Below are 25,862 nucleotides of genomic sequence, written 5' to 3' on the forward strand. Positions count from 1 at the left end.
CCAATATCAATATAAAACATACAAGGATTATACTCAGCCCATTCTCTCAGCAGGAAGCTGTGCGCTCCCAGCAGTGGGCAGCAAATGTCGGACACTGCAAGGGCTGCGGCTTCGGGAGGAAGGGAAGGGCTCAGGGGTCCGGCACCAGGGCAAGGAGTTCTCTGGATCACCACCATCATAGGAGAGAGAAACTCCTCAGCAAACTTTCTCATTTATATGGAACTTGACATTCATGGTATGAAGTAATCCTGTTGGCCAGCTTGGGTCAAGTGTCCAGGTCCCACTCCACCTCATCCCCACACCTGGCTAGGCTCAAAACCACTGAGACCTTGAAACCCACATACCATAGCTGACTATGAAGTAAATATTTTCACAAATTCAGACACTGGAGTCTTCTAAAAAAGCAGTTTTCCCAAGCTTTAGAAGAGACCTTACTGAAAAGTAAAATTACCAAAAGAGAAATTAATGCCGTGTTGCTCAAAGCCGGACACACGGTGCAGCCCTCCCCTCAGGCTGGAGCAGGCAGTTCGCAGCGGCCTTCTCCACAGCCCTGTACATCTCCGACCGGGGACAATTAGCAAATGTAAGGGCCCTGGAGAGGCTCTCAGTCACCAAGATGATGAGAAAGCACAAGGCAGCACGAGGCTTCCCCGGGTCCAAAGCAGAGGTTACATCTCATCGGTTTCCAAAATAAAGTCAGCACCACCAGAGATTGCAAAACCTCTGCCTTTCTTTTAGCAGGGATCATAACACACACTGGCTCCTATCTACAAACCACTGCATATTAAACTTTTTTTTTTTCCAATTAAAAAAAAAAATCAGTTAAATTTGCAAAATGTTCTCTCCCTTTGAAAAGGGCTACCTAAATAGGAAAAAAAACCCTCAAAAATATAAAATCCAAGACAAGTATCTTGTATAGTCTTCGCAGGTCAAATATTTTCACGCTCAGGTGGCGCTCTGAGTGGTTGTCTCTGGAATGAAACCAAGACTGAAGCCTGCACCATTTCCCCATTTTCATATTTGACAGAGCTATTATAAACAAACTAGATCAAATTTTTCATTACATATAAGTAGCAGATGTGAAACCGTAAGTCAAGTGTTGCAGTGGTAACTTCTCAGGCACTCAAAAAACCCGACAACTACTTGTCACACGTGAATACATGGAAGATGCAAACAACAGCACATAAGATGTAAGTTTCTCACAACAGCATAAAAATGGGATTAATAGGAAACGCTTCCTTGATGGTTTACATTAGACCTGGCTTAGCACAGTATGACAGCAGAGGAAACAACCCTGCAGAACAAAGTCACAGTGGACCACCTTGCGCCACTCTGTGGTACAAAAAAAGCCAACAGCTTTGTTGTAAATATCTGAAGGCAGCGGTTGTCTATTCAGCAGAGAATCTTCAATCATTTAAGCATAAATCATGTTTTCATATTCACGTGACCTCAGCTGAGTCTCACAGAGAAAAAAAATTACTGACAAATTAATTTGAGTCAGGCTTCAGTCTAATATCATATAGGCAAAGATGGATGCATTAGAATTTCAATATCAGTACACAGAACATTATGAGATTTAATTAAGAAAATACTGAAATGCTAAACATTCACAAAAAAGTCTACAAACCCATTCAGCAGAAAGCTTTTGTGTGAGGTGGCCTGATCCCACACAGGATTCTCCCATCTGAGATGATAGCAAATATTACTACAGTGTAATAATAATAATGAATTTTGTCTTGACGATAAAGACTGAACTCATTCAGGAAGGAGACACAGAAATTACTGATGTTATCTGACCCACTGCCTGTTTGAGGATGAAGTATTAAAAATACATATATCACAGTAACTATTTGATGCCATATATGGCATAAAAAAAATTAATCTGTTCTTCCAAGAGAATGATTGTTCAAAGCCTCTTGTCATGCAGAGAAAGACTTCAACTCTCAGTTAATTTAACAGGATTGAAACCATCTACTACCTCTCCTCTCCATTCATCTTAAGAAAATCTAACACCGTTATCATCAAACCAAGCTGGTTGGACATAGGAAGATGTTCCCAAAGGAAGCAAGTTACTTCATCTCTGCTTACCTCACAGAAAATCACCAGGTAGTTCCACACTTTTGGGAAGAGTCTGATACTGCCTGCCCAGAAAGCTGCAGTCACCAAGGAATCTACTGATAGTCTCAGTGTGCCAAAACTGGACAAGTAACAGAAAATCTGGATGGAACACTATTTTGAAGATTTGCTTAATATCTAGTGAGAAGTGGAAAAAACTGCGATACTTTCACGCAGGACCAGATGATCTCTAAGCACAGAAGCGAGCTGCTCTGGTCGCATCTGCTAGCGCATCAAAGCTAGACAATCCAAAACTCCTACCCAGTAAATCTTCACACCTTTTACTGGAAGATTTGCCAAGGGCAAAATTTAGACAATGGCTCAAACTACTGCCAACACAGGAAGTAATTCGGAGGCATCCAGAGGAGTTCCGTCCCACAGAAGTCCACTAGTACTAAGACAAAACACTTAAAACCAAACAATATTCTGTAACTTTATTAGCTAGAGAGAATGTGCAGTATGGATAGAAATATATTGAAATACAAAGTCCTCCAGAATATCATGTAGAAAAACCATAATCCATACTTCTACATCTTATTTATATACAGCGCCGAATGTATTCAAGAGCATGAATAAGGTCATGTTTGCATTTTTTTCTTCTCTTGAAAGCACATCTAGTGTAGTCCAAGGCCTTTTTGTTTCTTGAACAGAAAACTGCACAGCTACCCTATTTCCTCATGTGGCCTGAAACCTGATGAAGTTTTACATACTCTTCTCTCCCTTGCTAGATCCTTTCAAGCTTGACATCTGCCTCTTTTTCTCCCTCTGTCCCAGTATACGATAGATTTTTTTCTTAGCTTCCTTTTGCCTCTTGAATTTCTGCTCATCCTCCTTCTGCTTAACTTTGAGATATTCTTTAAGCTGTTCCCGATGTTTTACTTTGGCTTTCCTTATCTTGTAGTTATTCACTGTACTCAGAGCACTGAGTAGGGCCGATATCTAAAACAGAAAGTAGAGAATAATATACAAACAGTTCAGTTTTGGTGAGGAAGAAACAGTTTAACCTCAGCAGAGCGCCATATAATGAATCAGAGATTCAAGGCAAATTCCAAATTATTTCTGCACCTGTTACCCAATTTCTAAAATGGTTTAATTATTTATCTTGTTATGAAGTTAATCAAAGGTATAATTTTTGTGAACTCCGATTTGGCTAGATAGTATTTCAAAGGCTATGTCTAATTGCTACTATAGAAAACTTAAAACTGCAGATCGGATCATCTTGCCTTTGCAAGCACTTTGTAATTCTCAATTTTTGAAGCAGAGTATTTGCTCCAAGTCCTGTCTGTGTTAATAATGCATAGCAATGACAAGTCAAAAGACTGCAGCTGCCAATTTAAGTCACCCATAAAGTGAGAGCACTACATCCAACTGAAATACCTTGCAAGTGCTGTGCCAAAGACAAAAGTCATATTTAGGCTTCAGGTGACCTACCAGTTCAAAGAATAGACAATGGACACTCAGTGACAGTTTCATATACATACTATGTGCCAAACAGAAAAAAATTGCAGGTGATATTTTTTCCACTAGGATCATATAAATCTTTAGCACTGTCAGTAGATTAAAGTTCTAAAACAATAGTTAGAAATGGTCTAAGCAGCACATTTACCCTTCAGGAGTCCTTGTTTCAGAATAAGTGATAATTACCTTCTTTTCATGAGGCTCCCTGATAACAGCTGGTCTCCACTGGTCTTTTGGAGTCTTGCCTTTCTTCTCAAGATTCTTAGGCTTGTTCTTAAAAGGCAATGCCTTCTGCAGTGCTTTGGGAATGTGGAGCTTGTTGAAATGCCTTTTCTCCCTCACAATAGGCTATAAGAATGGATATAGAATGTAAGATTTATGATCTTAAAAAGCTTTTCTTTTCCATCTTTCAGGGGAAAAAAAACAAAACAGCACAAACCAAAAAGCCCAAACAACCAAACCATCCCCTGCGCCAACAAAATGCAAAAAACGTTCTCTGACATCCTCACACTGAACTGTGAATAGTACGTTCACCCCAATTTTATGGTGACAGAAGTCTCAGTAAGCTTTTGGAGAAGACTTCTACCCTGCAGATTACTTTATAAACCTTCACTGGCCAACAGCAATCTCCTTTCTACCGCTTTATTCCCATCTCATGCCAGGAAAGACTGTGCCTTGTGGATAAAAATATGAAGTCACACATGCGTATGTATGAACGTGTATTTACACTGCTCTCCATTTGCACAGGTCTGAGGCAGAGTGCAAATTTGACTGTGATCACTGGTTTAAAAAAAAAAAAGAAAATAAAAAGACATATAAAATATACCTTATAGAGAGAATCTTTGTTTTGTTTCAGTTTGATGCCTCGCTCATGCCTCAGCTGGCCTGTTGTCTTCATTCCACTCCAACTATCTTTCTCACCTGCTGGCTTCAGCAAGGATGTTACTGGGTTATAAAATGTTGGGATAGAAACAGGATACCAAGTCCTCACAAAGACGATATCTGAAAGTAAAGGAAATGTTACTTGGTGCTGTAACACCACAGTTCATCACATCCACACTCTAAGCAAAGATTGCCCAAACAGAATAGATAACTAATATCTAGACCACATGCTAATATTGTGTTTGGCATATATACTAAATTTCTTAAATGTTAGGCAAAAGCAATGTAATTATTTCTACACTTGGATTCTGCAAAACCCCATAAAGTCATGAACAGTACACAATTCCTAAAGAGCAGTCAGCTGAATGCCACCCTACTCATTATTCATACTCATTTAAAGAACTAGCAACAGAGTTCATACATGTATTTGTGCTTCTACTATTACTGACAAAAACAAATTGCTTTTCTTTTCCCTATTTTCATAAAAGAACTAACTTGCTTTTATTTTGCACTATCTTTAATTTCGACGGGTTTAGGAAGACAGGGGTTTGGTTTTGGAAAACCCAAATAAGCATAAACTCATGTTCTCAATATGACGGTGACACTCAGCAAACACACAAGATCACTTACCCCTGTCCCCTGCATAATTTTCCCAAAAGGTTAGGAAAAAAATTTAAGTAGAGTTACAATGCCACTCTTTAGATTTCTCAGAAAGATGTCCTTCTAGCCCCGTACTACTAAATACAACTCATCTTCATGTTCAAGGAGAAAAGCATACCATGCTGTGTAAAACACTTTAAAACACTCAGAGAAATAGGTGTCCAAGACAAACCTTTTCATCTGCATACTATATGACTTCTGAGTATAACTGAAAGAAATCCAACATAAAATGCACTTTTTTTAAATTTCACTCTGCACCTCACCAGATATTTCATGCTCTTTGAATTCACATCTCAATTATCAGATTGCAGAGATTCTGAGATGTGGCTTTTCAATCTGTGAAGCAGGATGAAAGTTAAGTGATAACTTACATGGGAAGTGCAACTTACCACTCATCAGCAACTTGTCTTCAAATGTTGCTCTGAAAGCACCTACTGGAGCTCGAAGGGCCTTTTTGATCTGTCCTCGGATACCACTCACAGTACGAATCGCTGCACCTTCAAATTTAGCCACTTCCAACTGAGAGTTAAACATTCCCTGAAAGTGTGAATTACCCACCATCACTCAAGATGCCAAGTCTCTCTCTCTGACCTATGTAGGCCACAAACCCACAAATAATTCCCACGAGCATATCTTACAAAGAAACAGGAAGAACCTAACATTGTATTTATACTAAGGGTGCTGATTATACCAAAAACCTACCGAAGTGACTTTAAGGTAAACCACTAAAAGGAATCTACTTGCAGTCATATCCCACAGGCAAGGCTTCTTAGCATTAAATATATACATTTAAAATTCTAAAACAGAACATAGTTAGGAAGATCTGTCCAGATCTCTTTTAAAGTCATTTGCTGGAACACCGCATACCTTAAAAGCAAGCAAGCTGCCTTGTTAGCTGTGAGACTCTAATAATAATATAACTCTTCAAGGTTAGTGCTCCTTTCGTAAATCACAAGGAAGTCAGGAAAAGTTCTGTGTATGCTTAGTGACAATACCTGAGCGCTTTGCTGTTGGGATCGGTGCTTAGTTGCTTACTACCCAAAATGCAGAATAACCTAACCTGTTCCTGAGCCTGAAAGTCCAACAAAGGACAGCTGGAAGGTCAGTGAAACTTCACTTCTGCAACACTTCATGCCCCAAGCACCTTTGTAACGGTAATTGTGAAGCCCTAAGCACTGCCAGAAGTCATTTTTGATCCCAGAGCGGAAATTCAGTGGGATTGAACTGCCTGAATGACGTCAGTAACAGGTTCACATTCTCCAGAAGTGTCTGCCACTGTGGGAAGCTAATCATCAGTGGGTTTGAGGAAGGACATGGCAGGGGGAAAACACTGAATGTGAGCCAGGGGACTGTTCCAGAATTTTTGTCTGGTTAACAATAATTCATATTCATTGGCTAATGATCAGTATATTTAGAGACCACACTGAAGAGAGCTCAAAAAAACCTCAAGCAGCTACTGAGATGCAGAACACTATGCAACAATTATAGGGAACTTCTGCCTCAGGAAAGACAGATGGAGTCCCAGGTTGCATTCCTTCCTAACATTGGTACATGTGGTTTTACAGTATATATACCTACATACCTACCTTAATAAAACAAGTGTTCTTAAAAATTTTGAATGGAAAACCAGTTAGCTTTAATTTCTTTACAATAGTTATGGATTTATCTAAATCAAGCACAACTCCTGTCGCAGCAATCCGGAAATCAGGCTGAAACATAGAGAGACGAAAGACACTGCTGAATGTATATTTACCAAACAGTGAATAAACCATTTCACTCATACAAACTGACTGCTTTTTAGAGTTTAAAATTTATAACCTTTATAGGAGCACAGCAGCATGACAAATGCAAATTGACTTCGTACTGACTAGTTGAGGTGCTGCTGACATTAACATTCCTACCATTCACTAATGAGGTTTTCAGAACTGCCATTCTAATTACCTTGGAAGCAATCTAAGAGTCCTTGTTATCTACCTCGCTGTGTTCTCTTTATGAAAGAGAATCTTACTCGGACAGAAAGTCTCAAAGGAGAAGTGCTTTGTGCACTGCTCTAAGTCACTTTATTATGCTAGGGACACATGATGAAAATAGCTTTTTAATACATGTGCAATAGGACTTAAGGCGTATTTTAGGAAGGAGATAATAATCACCACTCTGATTACCATCATGCTCATTAAAATGCCATGCAAAGCTTTCATTATACTTTGTATATAAGTATAAATCTACCTTTGGTCTATATAAACAACAAAGATCATATTTGATAAATACTGCTTTAACACTATTTAAATAATTCGGATACCCATAAACTTTCTAACAAGGTGTGGAGAAATCACATTGAGGGCAAACCTTTTCAACAGGAACATCACTATCTCATCCTATAAAAAGGTTTTTAAAATTATCTAAATACTTAGTAACTGAAAATCAAGCAGGTATAAATTCTTCCACAAAAAATAACAAAGCAATATTTGTCATTTTTAGTGTAGCAGGTGAAAATTGTTTAAATAAAAAAGCAGCTCCATCCAGCTTCCTATATCATCACAATACACCTTTCAAAAGCTTGAGTCCACCTACTTTCTCAGTTCCTACAACATCACTGCTTTGCCACATGCAAACCTTCTTCCCTAGATCTATGTATTTTATCTAAAGACCAATGGAAAGCAGTAATCAACACTTTGTGATAACAAACCTACCGTTGTGCCACTGACAGACTGAACTGCCAAAAAACCTGTACCCTGAGGAGTGATGGGCCCTACAAGAAAATTAAATTTAAAAAATTATTAAGAGCTTTACTACATAACATCTAGCCTCTATTTAAAGTCAGAAAACTTAGAAATAGGTGTTAAATATTCTCCATAAGTAAAATGAAAGAAAAGTTTAAAGCATTCAACCCATTACTCACGTATATAGCACCACGAAAGTTAAAGGAATGGTTAACAAGAAGTTATTCATATACAGAAGCATTTGCAGGGCTGGGCCCATAACATGTGCAAGCGTCTCCCTGCACACAGCCAACAAATCAGGTTCCTCTTTGATATGATACGACTTAGCAGAATGCTTAGAATATGATTAAAAACCAAGTAATTCACAACTAATAGGCAATTTCCTATTTTCCCCGTACTATTTGGTGTTATTTTATATTCCGTGGAGAACACAACTTTTTTTAAAGACTTCTCATTCCAAAATATATTTCCTGATACATCCTGTAAAGCTCCAGAATTTTATAATGATTAAGAGATACAGGATAGTAACTCCAGAATGCTCTCACCCCAAAAAGTTGCTCCACAATGCATATGTTGTGGTGTGTACTTCAGAAGCCTATGACGCCCATTGTGATCTTCAATGTAGAACATGGGGATAGTCTGAAATCTCCTCCACCCTAATGAGAGGATTAAAGGATCACGTGTCTTAAGTATCTTCTTATACCATCGGTGCTTCTTCAGGCGCAACTAATTAAAAGAAAAGATGAACAATGCTATTACAGGATAATAACATTAATTATGAAATTCAAGCCTTAATTTTCAGGAATGATTGAAAGCAACTTCCATCTACACCAGAATTTTTTATTCAGTAAGCTTTATATCTTCGAACATTCTCATTAACACTAGGCTGATGGGAAAAATAAAGCTAATCGGTATTTCACTCACTCTGAAGTCATTATTGTATGCATACAAGCATTATATTAAAAAAATAAAATACATATATTTGCTAGTAACTTTTCTATAGCCACTTGTCCATAGACCATGAACCTCAGAGTGCAATTTATGTTAGCAATTTAGTCCCGAGACATCTCTGCAGACGAACATGAAACAATAACTTCTTCCAGTTATCCAATTAAGCCCGTAAAAGTCCAGCATCCGCTACTGTGAAGTTCATTCTGTCAAAACAAAATGCCCTATTCAGATGAAGGTTTCTCTCTGTGTTCACTGTATCTTTAATAAACAGAAAATAAATTTTAACTCCAGACGCTCTGAAGCCCACCTGTACCAATATAAAGCACGCTCATAGCTCTGGCTACATACCTGGACATATCCAACATTTCCTTCACTGTTGCCTAAGCCACCCAGGATAATAGGATAATGAGGGTCAAAATTCAGGACAAATTCACATGGGACATTCTCAATCTCAATTCGAACATACATTCCAGGCCGGAAGCCCTCATACTGTACTCTGGTCTCATCATCTTGATCTTCAAATTCCGCTCGATTAAGCTATGTGACAAAGAGAAAGTCACCACGTATTTTACAAAATTCAAGTATTAACAACTTGTTCATGAGGTGCCAGTTCTATTTAAAACATGCTAACATTTATATAAATCTTTCGGAAAAGATCTGATAGGTTTTGTGACTTTTTATTCAGAGCAAGTTCTCTGCCACCATGAATTCCTTCCAATTTGAAATCCCAAGTGGGCCTGTTAGTCTACTTGAAAGACAGTACCCAAGAGAAGCAAATGACTGACTGCCTTCTGATATACCTTTCATGATGGTGACTTTGGATTTTAAAGACACAACTGTCAAAAGCACATTTTTGATTTAGGAGCCCAAGTACCTTTTAAAGTTAACATCCTGATCTTTAAGGTGTCACTTGATGAAGAGGCTGGGCTTACTCTGCAGCTTAAAAATATTTCTGTGCATCCTCACACTGTATATTGTCAAAAGGGTCTTTTACATCTTTTCTGTACCATACAAATGTAGATATTGTGTAAATATTTAACAAGATATCCTTGTGAATAACAGAAGTCTCACCCCCACATTCTAGCTCCTGACACTCAGCTACCTACAAGATGCCATGTTTAAGCAAACTAATTATTAATTTCATTTCTCAAGGTACTGAGATATGGCACAAATCTTCTGGTCCAAGTTTATTTTTCTAGAAGCCTTCACACATCCCCAGTTTGAGATCCTTGCACTTCCATCCTGCAGAGGGAGTATTGCTGATACTTATTTCTGTAACAGACCTCAAGTGAAACGGTTGTAAATTGTGTTGTATTCTTTTCCTGGAATGTCCTTCTTTACGCTTTAAGTGCTTGTAGTAAGTAAATCAGCATACCAGAGCTCATATGATTACTTAAGACAGAGCCTAATGCAAGGAAGTAATGATTTATTTCGCGGCTATTTAGGGCAAGATTTTGTCAGAAGAGAAGACAGTGAAGTTATTAGCAATGTAAGGCAATGTTCTTCCAAGTCACCAAAGAAAGAACCGACTTTTAAGTTTAAGAGATTTTACCTAAAAAAACAAGGCCCTCCAATTCTGGATACAGTTACCCTGAAGTACCAACCACACGTAGAGAGTCATCAATTATTTTTTTTTCTCAAAATAACTTGAGAGTTTGACGAAAAATACTACCACACAGAACTTATCTGTTAATAACATTACAAAAATCACACTAAAAATAATACTGGGAAAATATCTGACACAAATTAGCATGAGAAAGATTTTCACCTTCCTACACATAGAAGGTTGCTTGTTTTGGTTTTTCCCCCCACCTCCTCTTCCTGGAGGAAAACCTTCTCAATTATGTTTTAGGGTTTTTTTGAGACCTGTCATGCTATTTCCACTGCTAAGGGACAAATAGATAATGTTAAAACTTTTTAGTTACATGAAGTTTAGATGTCACATCCTGACTTACTCAGTTAACCATTTAAGTTAATTTAAATGAAGCCTTCGGTTGTTTGGCTTGTTTTCTTGTTTTTCTTTACAGATAATGCAATCAAAAAGTTCAATCGTTAAGAAAAAATAGCAAGCATGTATTTCTTTGTGTGTAGTTTCTGAAGTAGCTCCTGAATGTCATGTGTGTCTCCAGGAAAAAAACCTTCGGACGAACTCTGTGGGGTATTTTTGAAGACATACAGCCAGAAAAATTGCCAAGTTAACAGCTTGTACCTGTGCTTGTTTATGCATTTCTTCTTTAAGATCATCAAAGTACGTGGCATCCCCTTCATCATACTCTGCATCAAACATTTCTTTCAGTTTGCGTTTCTTGTCCAAGCGCTCCTGTTTCTTTTCCTCCTCCTCAGGTTCTGGTTTGGACATTTTTCCATCTTCTTCCTCCTCCTCTTCACTTCCAGACTAATCAACAGTAAGTTATCAAACATGCAAAATGGTTCATTGAAAAAAAAGGCCATTCTGATTAACAGTTTAATATATATTATTAACTAATATTTTGTCATAACGCAAATTATTAGGCACTTTAAAAATATTTCAATTTTAGATAGAAATTAGTAAGTTATTTGTGCAAGATGTAACTTCAGTAATAACCAAAACATTTCATGATCTAATCACATCCCTTTTCACTGAGAAAACTTCTCGACTTAACATTTATTTTAATGTCAGGGAACAAACCCTAGAACTGACCTATCTGTTATTCTACAGCTAAAATAAGCACACATAATAAAAGAGGGGAAAAAGAAAAGTAATTGTTGATAGCATTGAGTAATACTGTGCTGGAAGGCAGCACTCTTAAGAGGCCAGAGAGGAAGAAGTTTGTTCACAGGCCATTTGAAAACTGCCAAAATGATGCCGTTACCCTCGATTTTATAATGAAATGCAAAGCAACCAAGTTGCTCAGTCCGAAAAAAAATTGATTTTTCAATCTGTATTGTTACAGACAACTACAGCTCTGTTCTTGGCAAGATATCCAAGCCACAGCATAAAATTGCTTCCACCAGCCTCTTTTATGCAGATATGAGGAATAACTAGGAAACAGTTTCTACAATTTGTTGTGTTTAAACACAGCTCAATAATCTTCCGCATCAGATGAAATGACATAGTACAAACAATTATGATCACATTTGATTTTAAAATATTTCTCTCATACCTCCAGATCCTCCAGCTCTTGATTAAGCTTGATACCTACTGTTAAATAAGTGAGGCGACTTCTCCTACATAATTAGCTTTACACGACAATTCAGTTTGAGACTAAAACCATGCCATTCTAGATATTTATAGGTTCCAAAGTATGTAATACATACACCTTTTCTTCCTTGTTCCCATCGATTTCTTTCTATTGATTCATGAAAACTAAACGCATTACATAGGAGGCCTATCACTTGATCAGAAACTCTCATACACGTATGTTGCTAAAGAACATAAAAATTCAGGTCAGACCTCATCTCCTTCAGCAGCACGCTTTCCTTTGTGCACAACACCGGTTTCAAGATCTTCAAAATCTCCATACAGTTCTTCTGCAACAATAAGCACCCAAGATATCTGACAGTTAACCGTTCTGTTATATTGCAGTTGTATTGTTCCATACAATTTCTCATATTCTCAGTATTGTGTATTTCTCAGTACTGCTTTGTAGATTAGTTTCAGCCCAAATATTTTTTCTTCCCATCAACACTTTTCTTAGTCTGTTCTGCCCTCTCTAGAGTTTCAGCTGAAAATTCTCAACTGAACTCCAATGGCTCCTTTTTCTTTTCAATACCTTTATGATTTCAAAAATGTAAATAAAGCTTACATCATTCCAAAGGATCACACAGCACATTAGTTAGCACTCTAACGACAGAAGACACCAGCAGAGCAATCAAGCTCCTATCTTTAATTTTAAAAAAATTAAATTAATAAATTTAAATATAGCAGACATTTTTTAAGTTAAAAAATGCTTATAGAAGTCTGTCAAACCACAACCATTCTGCCTATAAGATACAACCATATTATTAAAGTTTTCTAAATATTTCCTAATTAACAACACCTCCAGAACATCTGAAAATAGATCTCATTTTTCAGTAAAATGTGAATGACCAGTTTGTCTTCCCATTAAAAAAGAATGTCTGCTTATTTCTAGCAAGACTATCCAAAAGAATAAACCATACACAAAGGATGAATAGCTAAACTTGGATACAGAACTCAAAAGCTGGCATGGCCATGCGTTGATGAAGGACTCAATTTCCTAATTTAAATTATATACCCTATTTTTCAGAAAGTAAATTTTCAGAACATGCTACTTGCCTACTGTTTATACAGAAATTTACACTAATGTTTAATTGTATTAGTATCTGTATAACACTTTATGTAATAGTTTGAAAAAATATATCACTAATGCAAAACATTCTACATAACTACAAAGTCGTAGTTTTCTTAAAAATCCTGTATATAGTAATCATTTTTACAAGCCTTACACATACCATCTTCCTCCAACAACTTTGCTGCATCTTTATCATCTTCCCACTTTCCAGTGACAAAGCAGTCTCGAATACTGCTCATAACCTGCAAAATAAGTGTCGTTGCCTTGTACAGTTACAGCTTGTCATCAACAGAAAACATTCTCCAGTATTTTCCCCACTCCTCCATCAGAGATACCACCTCAGAAATAATCTGATATTCTCACACACAGCTCCACATCAAGACATCATTACCAAAACTACACAATGCCTTAGCAAAAAGAGGAATGTGAAATGAACTCAACTCTTGTCCAAAGGTCTTTACGCTAACAAGGTCTCTACCCTACATCATATTTTCATTTGCAATTCCCCTACTTTTTACTTTTCAGTAAATAAGTAGCAAACTATGATCCACCAAATAGAGCCAAGCATTAAAGTAACTTATTCTAACTTTCCATTCCTGTAAGAACAGACCTTGGAATTTGTTAGCTAGTAAATACTTCTAATGACAGCAAGTAGCAGAAGATAAGACACACTCTGGTCGTAGATCCCATAGGTCTGTTTCAATGACTCTGAAGCACTTTATGAGACACAGCCAGGACACGACCAGTATAGGATACACAGAAGCAATTATCCAATGGTATTACCTCTTCTAAATTCCAATCTTGAGGTTTTTCTATCAGAAATTTGGAGCAGTCAAGAGCATTAGCCTTCTGTTTAGATGCTTTGTCTGGACGGCTGACACGAAACAAACCTCCAAGTTCGTCACCTGCATCCTCACTCTCATGGTCCTCATCCTCAGCAGCTAAATGAAACATACAAACTGTGATTAATTCCCCCACGGTATGCGGATTACATTCAATAACAACCTCTTATATTTCACAAAACCTGCAGTAGTTTGAGGGGAAAAAAAAAGATGCAAACTAAAAATAGTTATAAATAAAAAAGACTGAAGAAAAAGGTATAATGATCCAGTGTAAGCGTTAAATTAATACCCTCACAAGGGCAAAAGAAGGTGAGCAGCAACCAGGGAGATACTATACACTGTGACCATCGTGAACTTCAGCTGTACAGTTATTCTATATGGAAACACGTAATTCATTTCACAAATTCCACATAGTTCAAATTTCTTTGAGCAACCTGAAATCTGGTTCTATTCGCATAACTGGGATAATCTGAAAAAATACTGTCCAATAAGTGAACACAGGATGTTCATTCAATATCGTAAGTAGGAACAATACCAAAACAATCTGTGAATAGAAACAAATTAAGCTAGTAGGTAAATCAAGAATAGCAGACTTCAGAATCTGTCAGCAAATCTTCCTGCTCCTGCACAGTGAAAGTTTTACAAAAGCCAAATTCTCATTGTGTTCTGCAGAGGTCCTGCATGATGAGGTTTGTACACTCAGACTACTACTGGAAAAGTTGTGAATTAAACAGGACAAATTACATAAACAGCAATTTTCCTTTTAAGCCAGCTAGCTTGCTTTTTTTCCCCTTGTCAAACACCCTTATTACAGACATGATAATACTGAGTCACATCTAAGAATGTCACTGTGAGGCAGAAATTCCTGAAAACAGCCAACAAACGACATCCCTTTATGAAACACCTCAATTACCACAATGGATTTGCATAATATCTACCAGATAATTACATAAATGACCGAACTTTAACTGTCTGGGGGGAAACAGTTGTACCAGAAAACATGAGTAACAACTGAACAGCCTGGAGAATGAGCTCAAAATGCTTTTTATTGGAAAAGTAAAAACTGTCTTTATTACAATTATTAGTGAAAATGAGGATCGACAGTTAAAAGAGTCAATTAACTCTCCTCAAGCCCCCCACCAAAAGACAGTGTTCAAACATTCAGACTTGCAAGCTCGGTAACAGATAAAAAGCTACCATAGATTAAGACAGTACAAGTTTCTAAACAGATTTGTACCTGTTCCATATACAAGTTTACGAAGATTGGGGGTTGAACGTTGCTGTCTTAGAAAGGCCTGAGCCGCCTTCTGTGTGAGGTCCTCTTTCCACTTAAGTGCACCTGAAAAGGAGGAAAAATTGTATTCTGCCTCCAAAAAACAACCAGAATTAGGAGCTACACAAATACTCTAAAAAAGGACATGACAACAACAGGCTTAAGTGCAGACACAACCCACGGTTTCTTTTTTTCATACTCCTTAGATACACAGAAACATCAATTGTGGCAAACAAATTTGATAACTGGGGGTTTTTTTGCTGATGAGTCCTAGTTTTAGGACAAATTTTTAACAGATTATTAGTGCTAGTAACAGATTTTATTATTTTCATGCTGATAGACGTATCCTTCACAAACTGGCAGAATGGTTGAGGTTGGAAGGGAATTCTGGAGGTCATCTGGTCCAGCTCCACTGCTCAAGCAGTGTCACCTAGGGCATGTTGCCCAACACCATGCCCAAACGGCTTTTGAAAATCTCCCAGGGATGGAGATTCCACAACTTCTCTGGGCAACCTGTTTCCATGCTCAGTGAGTAGTTAATACTTTTTAGTAATGTTCCCCCAATAATGTTTTACTCTTCCTAAATGTAATAGAGCACCATAATTTGCTTTACGCACATAGCCAAAAAGATTAAAGAGAAATGTATGCAAATTGACGAAGTTTATAAAATGAATCACCTCCATTTTAGAGAAAGGAAACCCGAAACCTGCACACTACATTGCAAATCAAAGGCTTAGCAGATAATCCCAGGTTTCCTAACTTGAAGCTTGCCACTTAACAACTATATATGTATGTATGGAGGAGCAACATTATATAGTATATACTGATTATAATAGCCTTTAACAATGCACCCAATTAAAAATGGAGAGTAAAAGTTTTTAACATTTATAGTCTACCTGTCGTGTCAGCAGAAAAATCTATTTTTTCTTCATACTCCTCTTCCTCTTTCAGTAGATTCTCCACATCATCATCCTCATCTTCTATAGCTTTAAGTTTAGCCTGGCTAATGCCATCAGCTTTCTTTGCTTGAGTACGTGGAAATCCCTTCCTGCTTGACTCTTCAACTTCTAATTCATCATGTGATCCTTCTTCATCATCACCCTCGTTGAGGGAAAAGTTTTCAACATCAGATTCTGATGCCTCTTCTGCTGTGCAGTTTCCCGAATCTGTAGCGAGCACCGCTTTTCTTTTCAGTCTGTGATCGGAGATTCGTGGTCTCATTTCTGTATCTTCACTATTTATTTCATACTGCTTAGATTCAGCTACTCTTTTGCTTGCAGCCTCTAATTCACTATCTGAGCTTTCATTTTCGTAAGTCCTTTGCTCATCCTCTTCCTCCTCCTCCTCATCATCATCTTCCTCCATCTCATTCTCTTCGGGGGCAGTTTTTCCTTCTTCTCCTTCAGAACTCATCTCAAGATCATCATCACTGTCTGCAAATGCTGGCAGCTCATTCACAGGTTCTTCTTTAACCAGCTCTGTTTTCAGACGTTTGGCTCTCCCAACAGGCACCTTTTCCCCTAACAGCTCTCTGTCACTTTCTTCCTCAGCATCATCTTCATCATCACCATCACTTCCATCCTCAGATGCTGCTGCTTCTTCTTCGTCATCACTTACCACATCATCATTTTCCTTCTCCTCTTCTTCAAATAATGCCTTACGACGTACTCTTCCAGTCTTCAAATCAATCTGTCTCTCTTCTTTTGGCATCACAAACCTGTTTTCCCAAAGATCACATTTGGGGTAAGACGATAAAGTAGAAGGTAATTTTAATGAAACAATGAAGCTTTGTGTTAATATTTAAATGTACTTTTTTTTTTTAAAAAAAACAAAGCGAGGTTATGGAGAACATTAGAAAGGCAATGGAGTTCTTTAAGTACAGAACGCCTTTTAATTCAAGAATACATCCTATGTTATAGCCATAAATAATCCCAATTTCTTCATTTTCCATGGAATGAAAGTAAGTTACACAATGAATTTTACTGAAGATTATGGCTGCCATTCTCCAAAACTCTGAAGAAAAACAGAAATATGTTACTTCCGGCTATATCAGGAAGGAATTCCTGGAAGACAGGACTATCCTGCTTGCAAAACTTTTCTAATATCAATTATTCCTATCTCAGAAAACAGATGTGTCACATGAATAGTCTCAGAAGAAGAATTAGGCAATAAGCCATTCTACTAACTGTGCTCTATTGAGAATTTTTGTTAAATTAGTGCCTGAAATTAGGCATTCATTCATGCTCAAACACAGCTCAGCATTCAAAACTTACTCTTGTCCTACATCTTCTGAACCTAAGGGTCTAGAATCCATGAAGAGAGAGACTTTGCTTGACGCCATCTTAACATCAATGGCTGAATGCGTGGAGATGAGGCTCTGAACTAGTTCGTGATTTGGTCTCACTTCCTCCTGGAAAGCCAAGATTTTTCACTTTTCAATTAAAATTAATAAAAAAAATGTCTAAGGAACAGCTAACAGAGTCATTACTCTCCCTAAAACAGTAGAAACATATACATATGCAAGAAGAAGTTCCAAAGCATTTTAAATAAATGTTTCCTCAGAATAGCAAGGTCTTCCTTCCCCTCTTCGCATTTCAAGAATGCATACAATGTTAATCCAAGAAAAATTAAAGAGGGCCTGCTTCAGAGTATGCAACCACTACAGTAAGTATCAGCAAGCAGACATTATCGTTGACCCAAACGTATTTAACATTTAGCACAATACAGGGGAAAACAGCTGAATTCAATCTGTTTGTACACAAATGTTTTCCACCTCTCCCTTGGACCAGTCAAATTTTGTAAATGTTCTCCCACAATCATCCTGCCCTACAAAATACAAGGGATAATACCCCAGTACCAGGAGTTTTTATAAATCTTAAGTCAATGTTTGGAAAGTTTATGAAGCCATATTTAGGTACTTATTATGATCCCTCAAATGTTTTGCACAATATTTTACACAGGGATAATAAAAATATCCCTCCTCTGAAATCAACAGAGGAGAAAAAGAAATTACCCGCTACAGATACGTAAGGATTGATGATTTTAGAGAAGCTTGTTTTTTAAACACTTATTTTGACTCTAGGGATGAAAAACAAGTTTTGCAAAGAGAATTTAAATCACCAACAGCATTTCTTTACCTCTTCTTTTTCATGAGCATGGCTTCCACCAAGGTCAATATAAACGGCATCTTTATCATATACAATGCCCCCAACTCCTGAAAGAGGGGCATAAACCAGTTTCTCTTTCTCATTTAAAGAACGCTTCTTCTGCTGTTCAGGCAGAGCACAGGGGTCTGGTAGGAAACTCACGTCACTCACAGTAAAGTCTCCTACACCTGGGGTGAGAGACAAGGGAAGCAATAAGGTTTTCACGGAGTTTTGATTCTGAAATTTGAAAAGATTAAAGAAAAAACCCAACTAAAACATTGTAGCATTCAGCGATCCATCAACAGCCAGCTCTGTATCAAACATCCAACTTTTCTGCCTTACCACTGAACTTAGAGAAACACGTGTAAGTTCACCAGAACGCTGCAAAGCTTTGGGTTTGTTTGCTTGTTTCTAAATGAGAAAACTAGTAACTCAGTTTTCTGAGTAGGTCTGTAAATTTATTATTAAAATATTTCTGAATTTAAGCATTTAAATCATTCACTTAAAATACTAAATGTATTCAATGAATAGGAGAAATTTTACATAAGCCAGATTTACTTTTCACTACTAGGGCTGTTTTGCACTTCAAGCATCTTTTAAAGTGAAACACCTTTGAAAAGCTTCAGACGCTGCCAATATTGCAACAGACCTGCACAATTAAAAGCAAAACTATTTTTATGAAATATAATTTCCAAAAGCATAACAGGTATTTAGAAAGGCTAAAAATCTATTTTACAGTGTACAGTTTAAAGATACAAATCATTCCCCAACAAAAATAAAAACAGCTATGTTGTTATTCATAGAACATTACAAAAACAGTTTTAAGAATCTTATAAGTTACCTGGCATATGAATTTGACTTTTGTTTTTAAGGTGTGCTCCTCTCAAGTATCCATAAAGTGATATCTTCCTGTCACATTTGGGATTGATTCGAACATCTTCTGGGTTTGTCAACTCTTCCATTCTACCCAACATTCAAAAGAAAAAAAGTTAGAATATCCAGCAGTCCTGATAGTAACTTTTGAAAAAAGGTAATTTAAGGAAGGAGAATTGTGCTGCTGCCACTGTGCGCTCTGCAGACTCTAATAATCAAAATAGAATGATCATACAAAAAAAATCCATGGAAATAAAGATAAAAGATCTTTCAAAAATATGTTAAAACTTGTATAATCATGTAAAACGATGTATTTTCAGATGACTTATTGACATTTCACTAAACATGTACTGCTTTTTTAGCAAATTTTAATTACTGTTTATATGCTTTCCATACACAACCCTCCTCAAATAAATTTCACCATTAGAGGGAGAACAGAATAACCACTCTAAGATAGGTGAAAGATGGATTCCCTGTAGCCACACGGTACCTTCTTTTCCCTGATAATGGCAATGAGCAACACAAAAAACTACCACAGGAAAAGGGAGAGGGAAAGATTGGCTGTCTTCAGGCAGATGAGGAGAAGCTCCTTCCAGAGCTCCTTTCTACACTGCACAAGGGAGGCAACACAAACACACAGCCAAGAAAGAGGATGGGACACACACTCTGGCTGCAGATCAGCTTAAAACTGACCCGACAACCAAAATAACAGTTGTAGCAACCTAAAACAATGTCACTAAAAGACTACAGAATATTTTTTCTGTATTGTGCAGGACTTTGCACGATGCTTATCTACTTCTCTGACAATTTTTTCCAAAGAATTTTTTCAAATCAAAGAGTTTTGAAAGAGACTTGTTCTAAGCGCTTTTGATTCTTGTGGGAGTTTAGTTATAACTGTAAGCATCCTGGCAATAAAATATGAAAGGTGAGGCAACTTCTCAGGTAGGCACAGCCATCGTCAAGATTACTTTCGTGTTCTAAAGAGGTTGTGAATCAAATGCTACAGGTGGAGATGCTGCAGAAGGGATGTTCCAGGGAACTCAAAGGACTAATTCACCAGCTGTTGCTAAAATGCTGTTTCTTTTCCACAGAAATTCAATATAATCATCAACAAGCAGGATTTTTTTTCCTGTGTTTCAAAAGTATTTACAATGTATAAAAGGCCTACCTTTGCGATCTGATGCAAGTGAAAATTGCATTGTGCTAAAGTTCCTGGCACAAACCTGAAGAGGATGCTTTCATTTTCCCAAGGCAACCTAGATAACACTAAATACCCATTCACACCTAGAGCTGGCTGGCTCTAATATTATAGTTTTTTTAAATAGCAAGGTGCTGCTGTCTGTGCAGAGATTGAAGAACAGAGAGAAAAAACCACACACCTGTCTGCAAGAACATATGGGTGAGACGTTTGCCACGTAAGAGGTCGGAATTTCATAACCGAGATAAACCGCCCCAAATTGTGAATTTCCTGCTTTTGATATTCTCCGTGAACCATCCCAGACAGATAAAACAGCTTAGCACCCTAAACACATTCAAAAGACAAAAACATTAAACATCAATTTAATACGTCCAAAACTAAAAAAAAGGTAATGCGATTCTAATTCGTAAGTCATAAATGGAAGTTGCAGGTTACAATTGGCTCCAAAAGATCAAACTACCTGGCTTACTTCAATATGAGACTTGCCCCCTAAATCTTAGGGGAAAACAATTCCCACGGAGAAAACCTCATACAAAGGTTAATTTGTCTCTCAGACCTACAAGCAGATCCTCTTTGCATAGCACCCGTGTAACAGACCTTTTTACTAATATCACATGTGTAGTAGCTAGTCACACTGCAATAGAGACTAATTACACAAATATTTTAGCAAATAGAAGAAAGATTACATAATCTCATGCAACATCAGCACTGCCCATTTATAGTATTATTTAAAAGATGTAAGAACATAAAAAACACTTAAGTATTGCCTCACTTTTAACTTAACTTCCACAATGCAAAATATATGGAAAAATGAATGCTGAACGTCATACCGGATACACTTCAGTCCAGAATCTGTGCTTTAACTTCTTTTTAGTCTTCTTCAATTGTTTGTTGTTCTTGAATGTATCCAGGTGGGTCAGAACTCCCATAATTTTGGGAAAGCCATGTACCTGACAAATATTCAGGAATTCAAACGTTTCCATCTCAAATCCAAAGCTGGCATCTATAAGCATCAGAACCTGAAAACACAACATCAGCATTTCACTGTAACAATACCACAGTGCCCACATGAGCTCATTTCAAAGACTACACCTTTAAAGTCATAAGCTTCTTGGGAACAAAATTCTTGCAACAAGTTTTGTTCTTTATTTTCATATAACCTGAAAATCAACTTTGGCTTTTTAATTAAGTATGGATCTTAGCTGCTTTAGAAGTTAGTGGGGCTTTGGAAATCAAATCTCTTCTTCCAGTCAATCAAGTCTCCCTTATATAGACGTGATTTCCTCGTTGTTTCCGAGAAAACTATCGAAGAATGAGGCTGCTCCATGAATGCAATAACATATAGTATCATAATAAGGTTGGAAGAGGTGTTTACTTGGTGAATTTAAAATATGCAAAATTGAGTATCTTCCAGTATTTACATGAATGTCTGAGAAAATTATTAAAATTTTTACATCTGTGACTTGCATGCATTAATGACTCTAAGGCCAAGTCTTTTGATAAAATGAGACAAACTTAACTTCACACATTGCAATTACTGTTACGCATCACTAAAATGCACTAATGACACAGGAACATAGCACCCAACAGTCACAAGAAAATAGAAGCAAATTCATATTAGGGCCTCAGCAATTAAGAACTTAAAACACATGGGAACTGATGACAGAGATCTGCAAGCAATTATGCAACCTCAGCCTCCTAACAATAAAATCAAAAAAGACTCTCAGCATCACTACATGCATGCAGAATCTCAAACATCCATCACATCTACTAACAGAAAATTTCTGTATTTTTAATACATCCCCCTTCCTCAAGGAGAAAACATTCAAGTAGAACAGTATCTGGATTACTGCCCGTATGTATTTAGATAGTTAATATTTAGATAAGGATCCCAAACCCTAATCAGCTATGAATAATATACTCCAATCCACATGTAAAGTAAAATTCTAAATAGACAAATGGATCCTGCATTGGCTTCCCAAGATCAGTGGCATAATCCACAGAACCAAAACTTATAAGTAAATTACAGTGGCCACCACACTGCAGTGAAATCAATCGTATTACTGCACAGTGATCTTCAAAAATGTAGACATCAGAGCGCATTAAATAAAACCAACTAGTAAACTAATACATATTTCTATTTTCTTAGTTGAAAACCTCTTGACTAAAAACCATTTTCAGATTTTACAAGGTTTGACCAAATCCCTTAATGAAAGGTCATTTTATCGCCTTGGCTTGTTATAAGATCTTCCATTAAAAGTCTACCAGCTGCATTAGCAATGAAGTTCAGTTGCATTTCCCTTCTTCCACATTCTCCCCACCATCACACACACATTTTTTATTTCCCCTCGAACCCCAGGATAAGGAAAGCCCAAGGGGTTATTCCAGAATATTAGGTTTATTGTCGAGCTTAGTTCTGTTCTCTCTGAAACGAAAGACAGTTTTGCCTTCGATAGCAATAGGTAGAGAAATCAGATGTTGGTGTAGTCCAGTCAAAAGTAGTATTTTCAACACGAATTACAGTAGAAATCACATGCCACTGTTAACTTACCAAATCAGCGACTTTAGCCAGGTCAATCATTGTGTTAATGTCACATCCACATTCAATAATAGTTAGCCTGCGTTTTTTACCTGAAAACAGAATTAAGAATCAAAAAACGAATCAGAGGGAGCAAACTACTTAGTCCACTGTTTTCTTTCCAGGTCACATTCCTTAAGTTCCTAAGGACTATCTGGGACTCAAATTCTTGTCTAGCATATAGATCATCCAACATGCACTACTGTAGAAGTGCCCGTTTTCAAATGTTTACAATTCTGCTAAATTATAACTTTTTGGTGTAAAATTATGAGGTTGAGTACATGTTTTCAAAGGAGTTGTTCGGTCTTTTCCAAAAACAATGCTAATAGCAAAAAAATGTTTTGTTTTGTTTTTTTGCTTTGGGAAAAAAAAAAAAAACAAAAACAAAAAAACAGCTTCTGCTTCTTTAATCTTTGTTGCCCCAGAGTTCATACTGTGGATTTTAACTTACCACATATTTTTGTTCTTTTGATACTACTAGGAAAAATACACTCTGTTCTAGCCTTTAAAAAAATGGAGTAGATTTACATATCAAAAAATTTCTTAACATGCATCCAAATGAGAAAAAAGTACATACTGTTAACTTGCTTGACTAACTTGAGTTAGCTAACTGAACTTTAGACAACAGGAATAACAACTTTAAACAACTATATACAATGAGTATCATGGGTTTTTTTTCTTCAGGTTATCAATTGCAAAATTCAACCCTTGAGTCCCAGTAGACCAATTAGGAAATCCAATTTAACTCATTAATTTTCCTATATTTGTCAATTACACCTTGCAAAAAGGAGATTTATTAGTAAAAGTCTCTGAAAAGTCTACCTGCAGCAAACATACAGTTGTCTGTGTCCAAGAAAGACCTCCCTTACAAATTGGTTCCTTGAGCTGCTGTGGGCTGTGCTCCCCCTAGAACCTCAGTGATCTCCCTGGTAATATTCAGGATGAAGGGAACAGACCAACACAGGTGGAAATTGGGACTGAAAACTTAACAAAAAGGAAGAGAAACTGACTGGGGGTGAGGTGCAGAAGTGTAACTGGAAATGGCTTTACAAATTAATTATTGCCTTATGAAAGGAAGGGACACAAAAACAGGACTATAGGACAGTGAATCTGAAAGAATGGGAAATGCATGCAGAAGTTATGATGAAGCCAGACAAAAACAGTCCAAAAGGGAAAACAGAACCCAGTGGAGAAGGAAAACTTGGGAAAAGCTTGGAAGAAACCGGGGAAAAAAAAGCCAGAAAGGAAAAAAACCGACCAGAATTAGGATCCAAGCAGGGTGGAAAACAAGTTTAGAGAAACAAGTTCCCCAAAAGCCTAAATCTCACTCTTTTACTGTTAGTAAGCATGCCTGGTAACACATTCAAATACTTTCTTCAACGTGACCAAAAATTATGAGAACACGAACACGTCTCAGCTCTAAAAGCAGGACAAATAAAGAATGCAGAATTAGTACTTCCATTTCTCATATCTTTGTTCTCACCTGAAACAATTGTAACAGGACCCCGGATTTCAACCAGTTTTTGCCTTGTGAAGTTCTTAATGAGACACTTTATTACAGTGCTCTTCCCAACCTTGGGAGGGCCAACTACAACCACCACCACAGGAGGTGGCTCCAAAGGAGTACGGTCAACCACAGGAATGTGATGTTTTTTAGTCTTCAAATCCTGAGTTCTGAGAAGAAATTTGCAAAAAATAAACGGAAGAACTTAAAAACCAGTAATGTTTATTCTTTGAATGTCTTCAGTATTTGCAAAATCTTGGACACAAAGGTCCACCAAGAGCTCAGATACTAATATGTATTTGGAACTCCCACCAGGCCTAAGGCGCTATATGCATTTTTTTTTCCATTAAGACTAACACAGCTCTACCAAGTAACACGTATGTAGAAAGCATCACACTTCTGACACACGCATAAACTACAACACAGCCTGGTGAATGACAAATGCTATGTGAGGACGCCAGTAAAAATTACACTATGCATATTTCTACACAAAGGAACACCAGCCAACACCTCTCCACCCAACCACCCTGGCATGCTCTATAACCAACCCCCATTTCTTACCTATGGAAAGTCCTGGCCATCCGCACAGCGGACTGGACCGTAAAAGCTTTGGGGTTTCTCTTCCGCACATTCTCCTCGTCTCCTATTCCTAGCTCATTGAGATAACGTTTCCTTTTCTTCTCTGCCTTTGGCCCGCTATGCTTCACACGATGTTTCTTCTTTTCTTTTTCCTCCATCTCACTCCTTCAACAGTTCTTCACAACCGGTATGGCACAGATTGCCTCTGTGTGACACAGAGCACAGCTGACACGGGAAGAAGACACAGTTAGCACACACAGCTCACAGCACACCTGTGAGAAAACCGCCGCGCTGTGCAAACATGGCTTAACCATCTCGGGCAAAAACCAGCCAATTTACGCCCTGCCTGGCCTCACACGGAAAGCACCGAGGCTCTCGAGGGTAAAGCAGTTCTCCTGGCAGCCCCCAGGCCCTGCGCCGGCCCCCACGGCCCCGGGGCCGGGCCCAGGCCGGGAGGCAGGTCTCCGGGCAGGCCAGCAGCCTGCTCCCGGCGGGGCGGGGGGCCGCTACTTCACTCCGGGCAAAGCCGACTTCCAAGGCCAGGGCGGCAGGGAGCTGCCGGGCGGGCCGTCCCCAAGCCCCCTGAGGAGAGGAAGGAGAGGGTCACGCCGACTGCACTATCCCCTGCGGGCCGCCGGCACCACCGCCACCTACCCTTGCGCTGTCCCGCCGCCCGGTCCGCGTGTGCCCGCACCGACGCGCCCGCAATGGAGGCCCCCCGGAAACAAGCAGCTGCGCCCGCAGTTCCGGGGGAAGCGGCGGAGCCCTATTGCCGGTGCACACACGGCGGC

General features: G+C 38.1%; 1 protein-coding gene across 2 annotated transcripts; it reads right to left on the minus strand.

The window, feature by feature from the left end:
* BMS1 (BMS1 ribosome biogenesis factor) lies at positions 1-25,805 on the minus strand. Of its 2 annotated transcripts, none has more exons than XM_054206220.1 (23): positions 25,726-25,805; positions 25,054-25,296; positions 24,472-24,662; positions 22,962-23,041; positions 21,241-21,429; positions 20,592-20,734; positions 19,181-19,302; positions 18,331-18,527; positions 17,467-17,603; positions 16,090-16,910; positions 15,158-15,259; positions 13,862-14,019; positions 13,239-13,320; positions 12,220-12,293; positions 10,996-11,181; positions 9,135-9,323; positions 8,381-8,561; positions 7,806-7,864; positions 6,702-6,824; positions 5,505-5,652; positions 4,400-4,575; positions 3,760-3,921; positions 1-3,054 (listed from the first exon to the last, which is right to left on the minus strand). In XM_054206220.1, exons 2-23 carry the CDS (start codon positions 25,227-25,229, stop codon positions 2,818-2,820), a joined length of 3,933 nt encoding a protein of 1,310 aa, XP_054062195.1. In that variant the 5' UTR covers positions 25,230-25,296; positions 25,726-25,805; the 3' UTR covers positions 1-2,817. The 2 variants fall into 2 exon arrangements, with proteins under 2 accessions (XP_054062195.1, XP_054062194.1); XM_054206219.1 differs by having other exon boundaries at positions 2-3,054; positions 12,220-12,296.
* Between the last annotated feature and the right edge of the window lie 57 nt (positions 25,806-25,862).

The sequence above is a fragment of the Rissa tridactyla genome, chromosome 6 (assembly GCF_028500815.1).
Source record: "Rissa tridactyla isolate bRisTri1 chromosome 6, bRisTri1.patW.cur.20221130, whole genome shotgun sequence".
In the NCBI taxonomy this organism is placed as follows: domain Eukaryota; kingdom Metazoa; phylum Chordata; class Aves; order Charadriiformes; family Laridae; genus Rissa; species Rissa tridactyla.

Bases quoted from the DNA above. Each gene is read 5' to 3' on its own strand.
- BMS1 (XM_054206219.1), bottom strand. From the start codon at position 25,229: ATGGAGGAAAAAGAAAAGAAGAAACATCGTGTGAAGCATAGCGGGCCA. The intron at 6,825-7,805 runs GTAGGTTTGTTA...TCTATGTTTCAG, and splicing joins AGTCTGTCAGTGGCACAACG to CCTGATTTCCGGATTGCTGC. The intron at 3,055-3,759 runs GTAATTATCACT...TTTCTGTTTTAG, and splicing joins GGGAGCCTCATGAAAAGAAG to ATATCGGCCCTACTCAGTGC.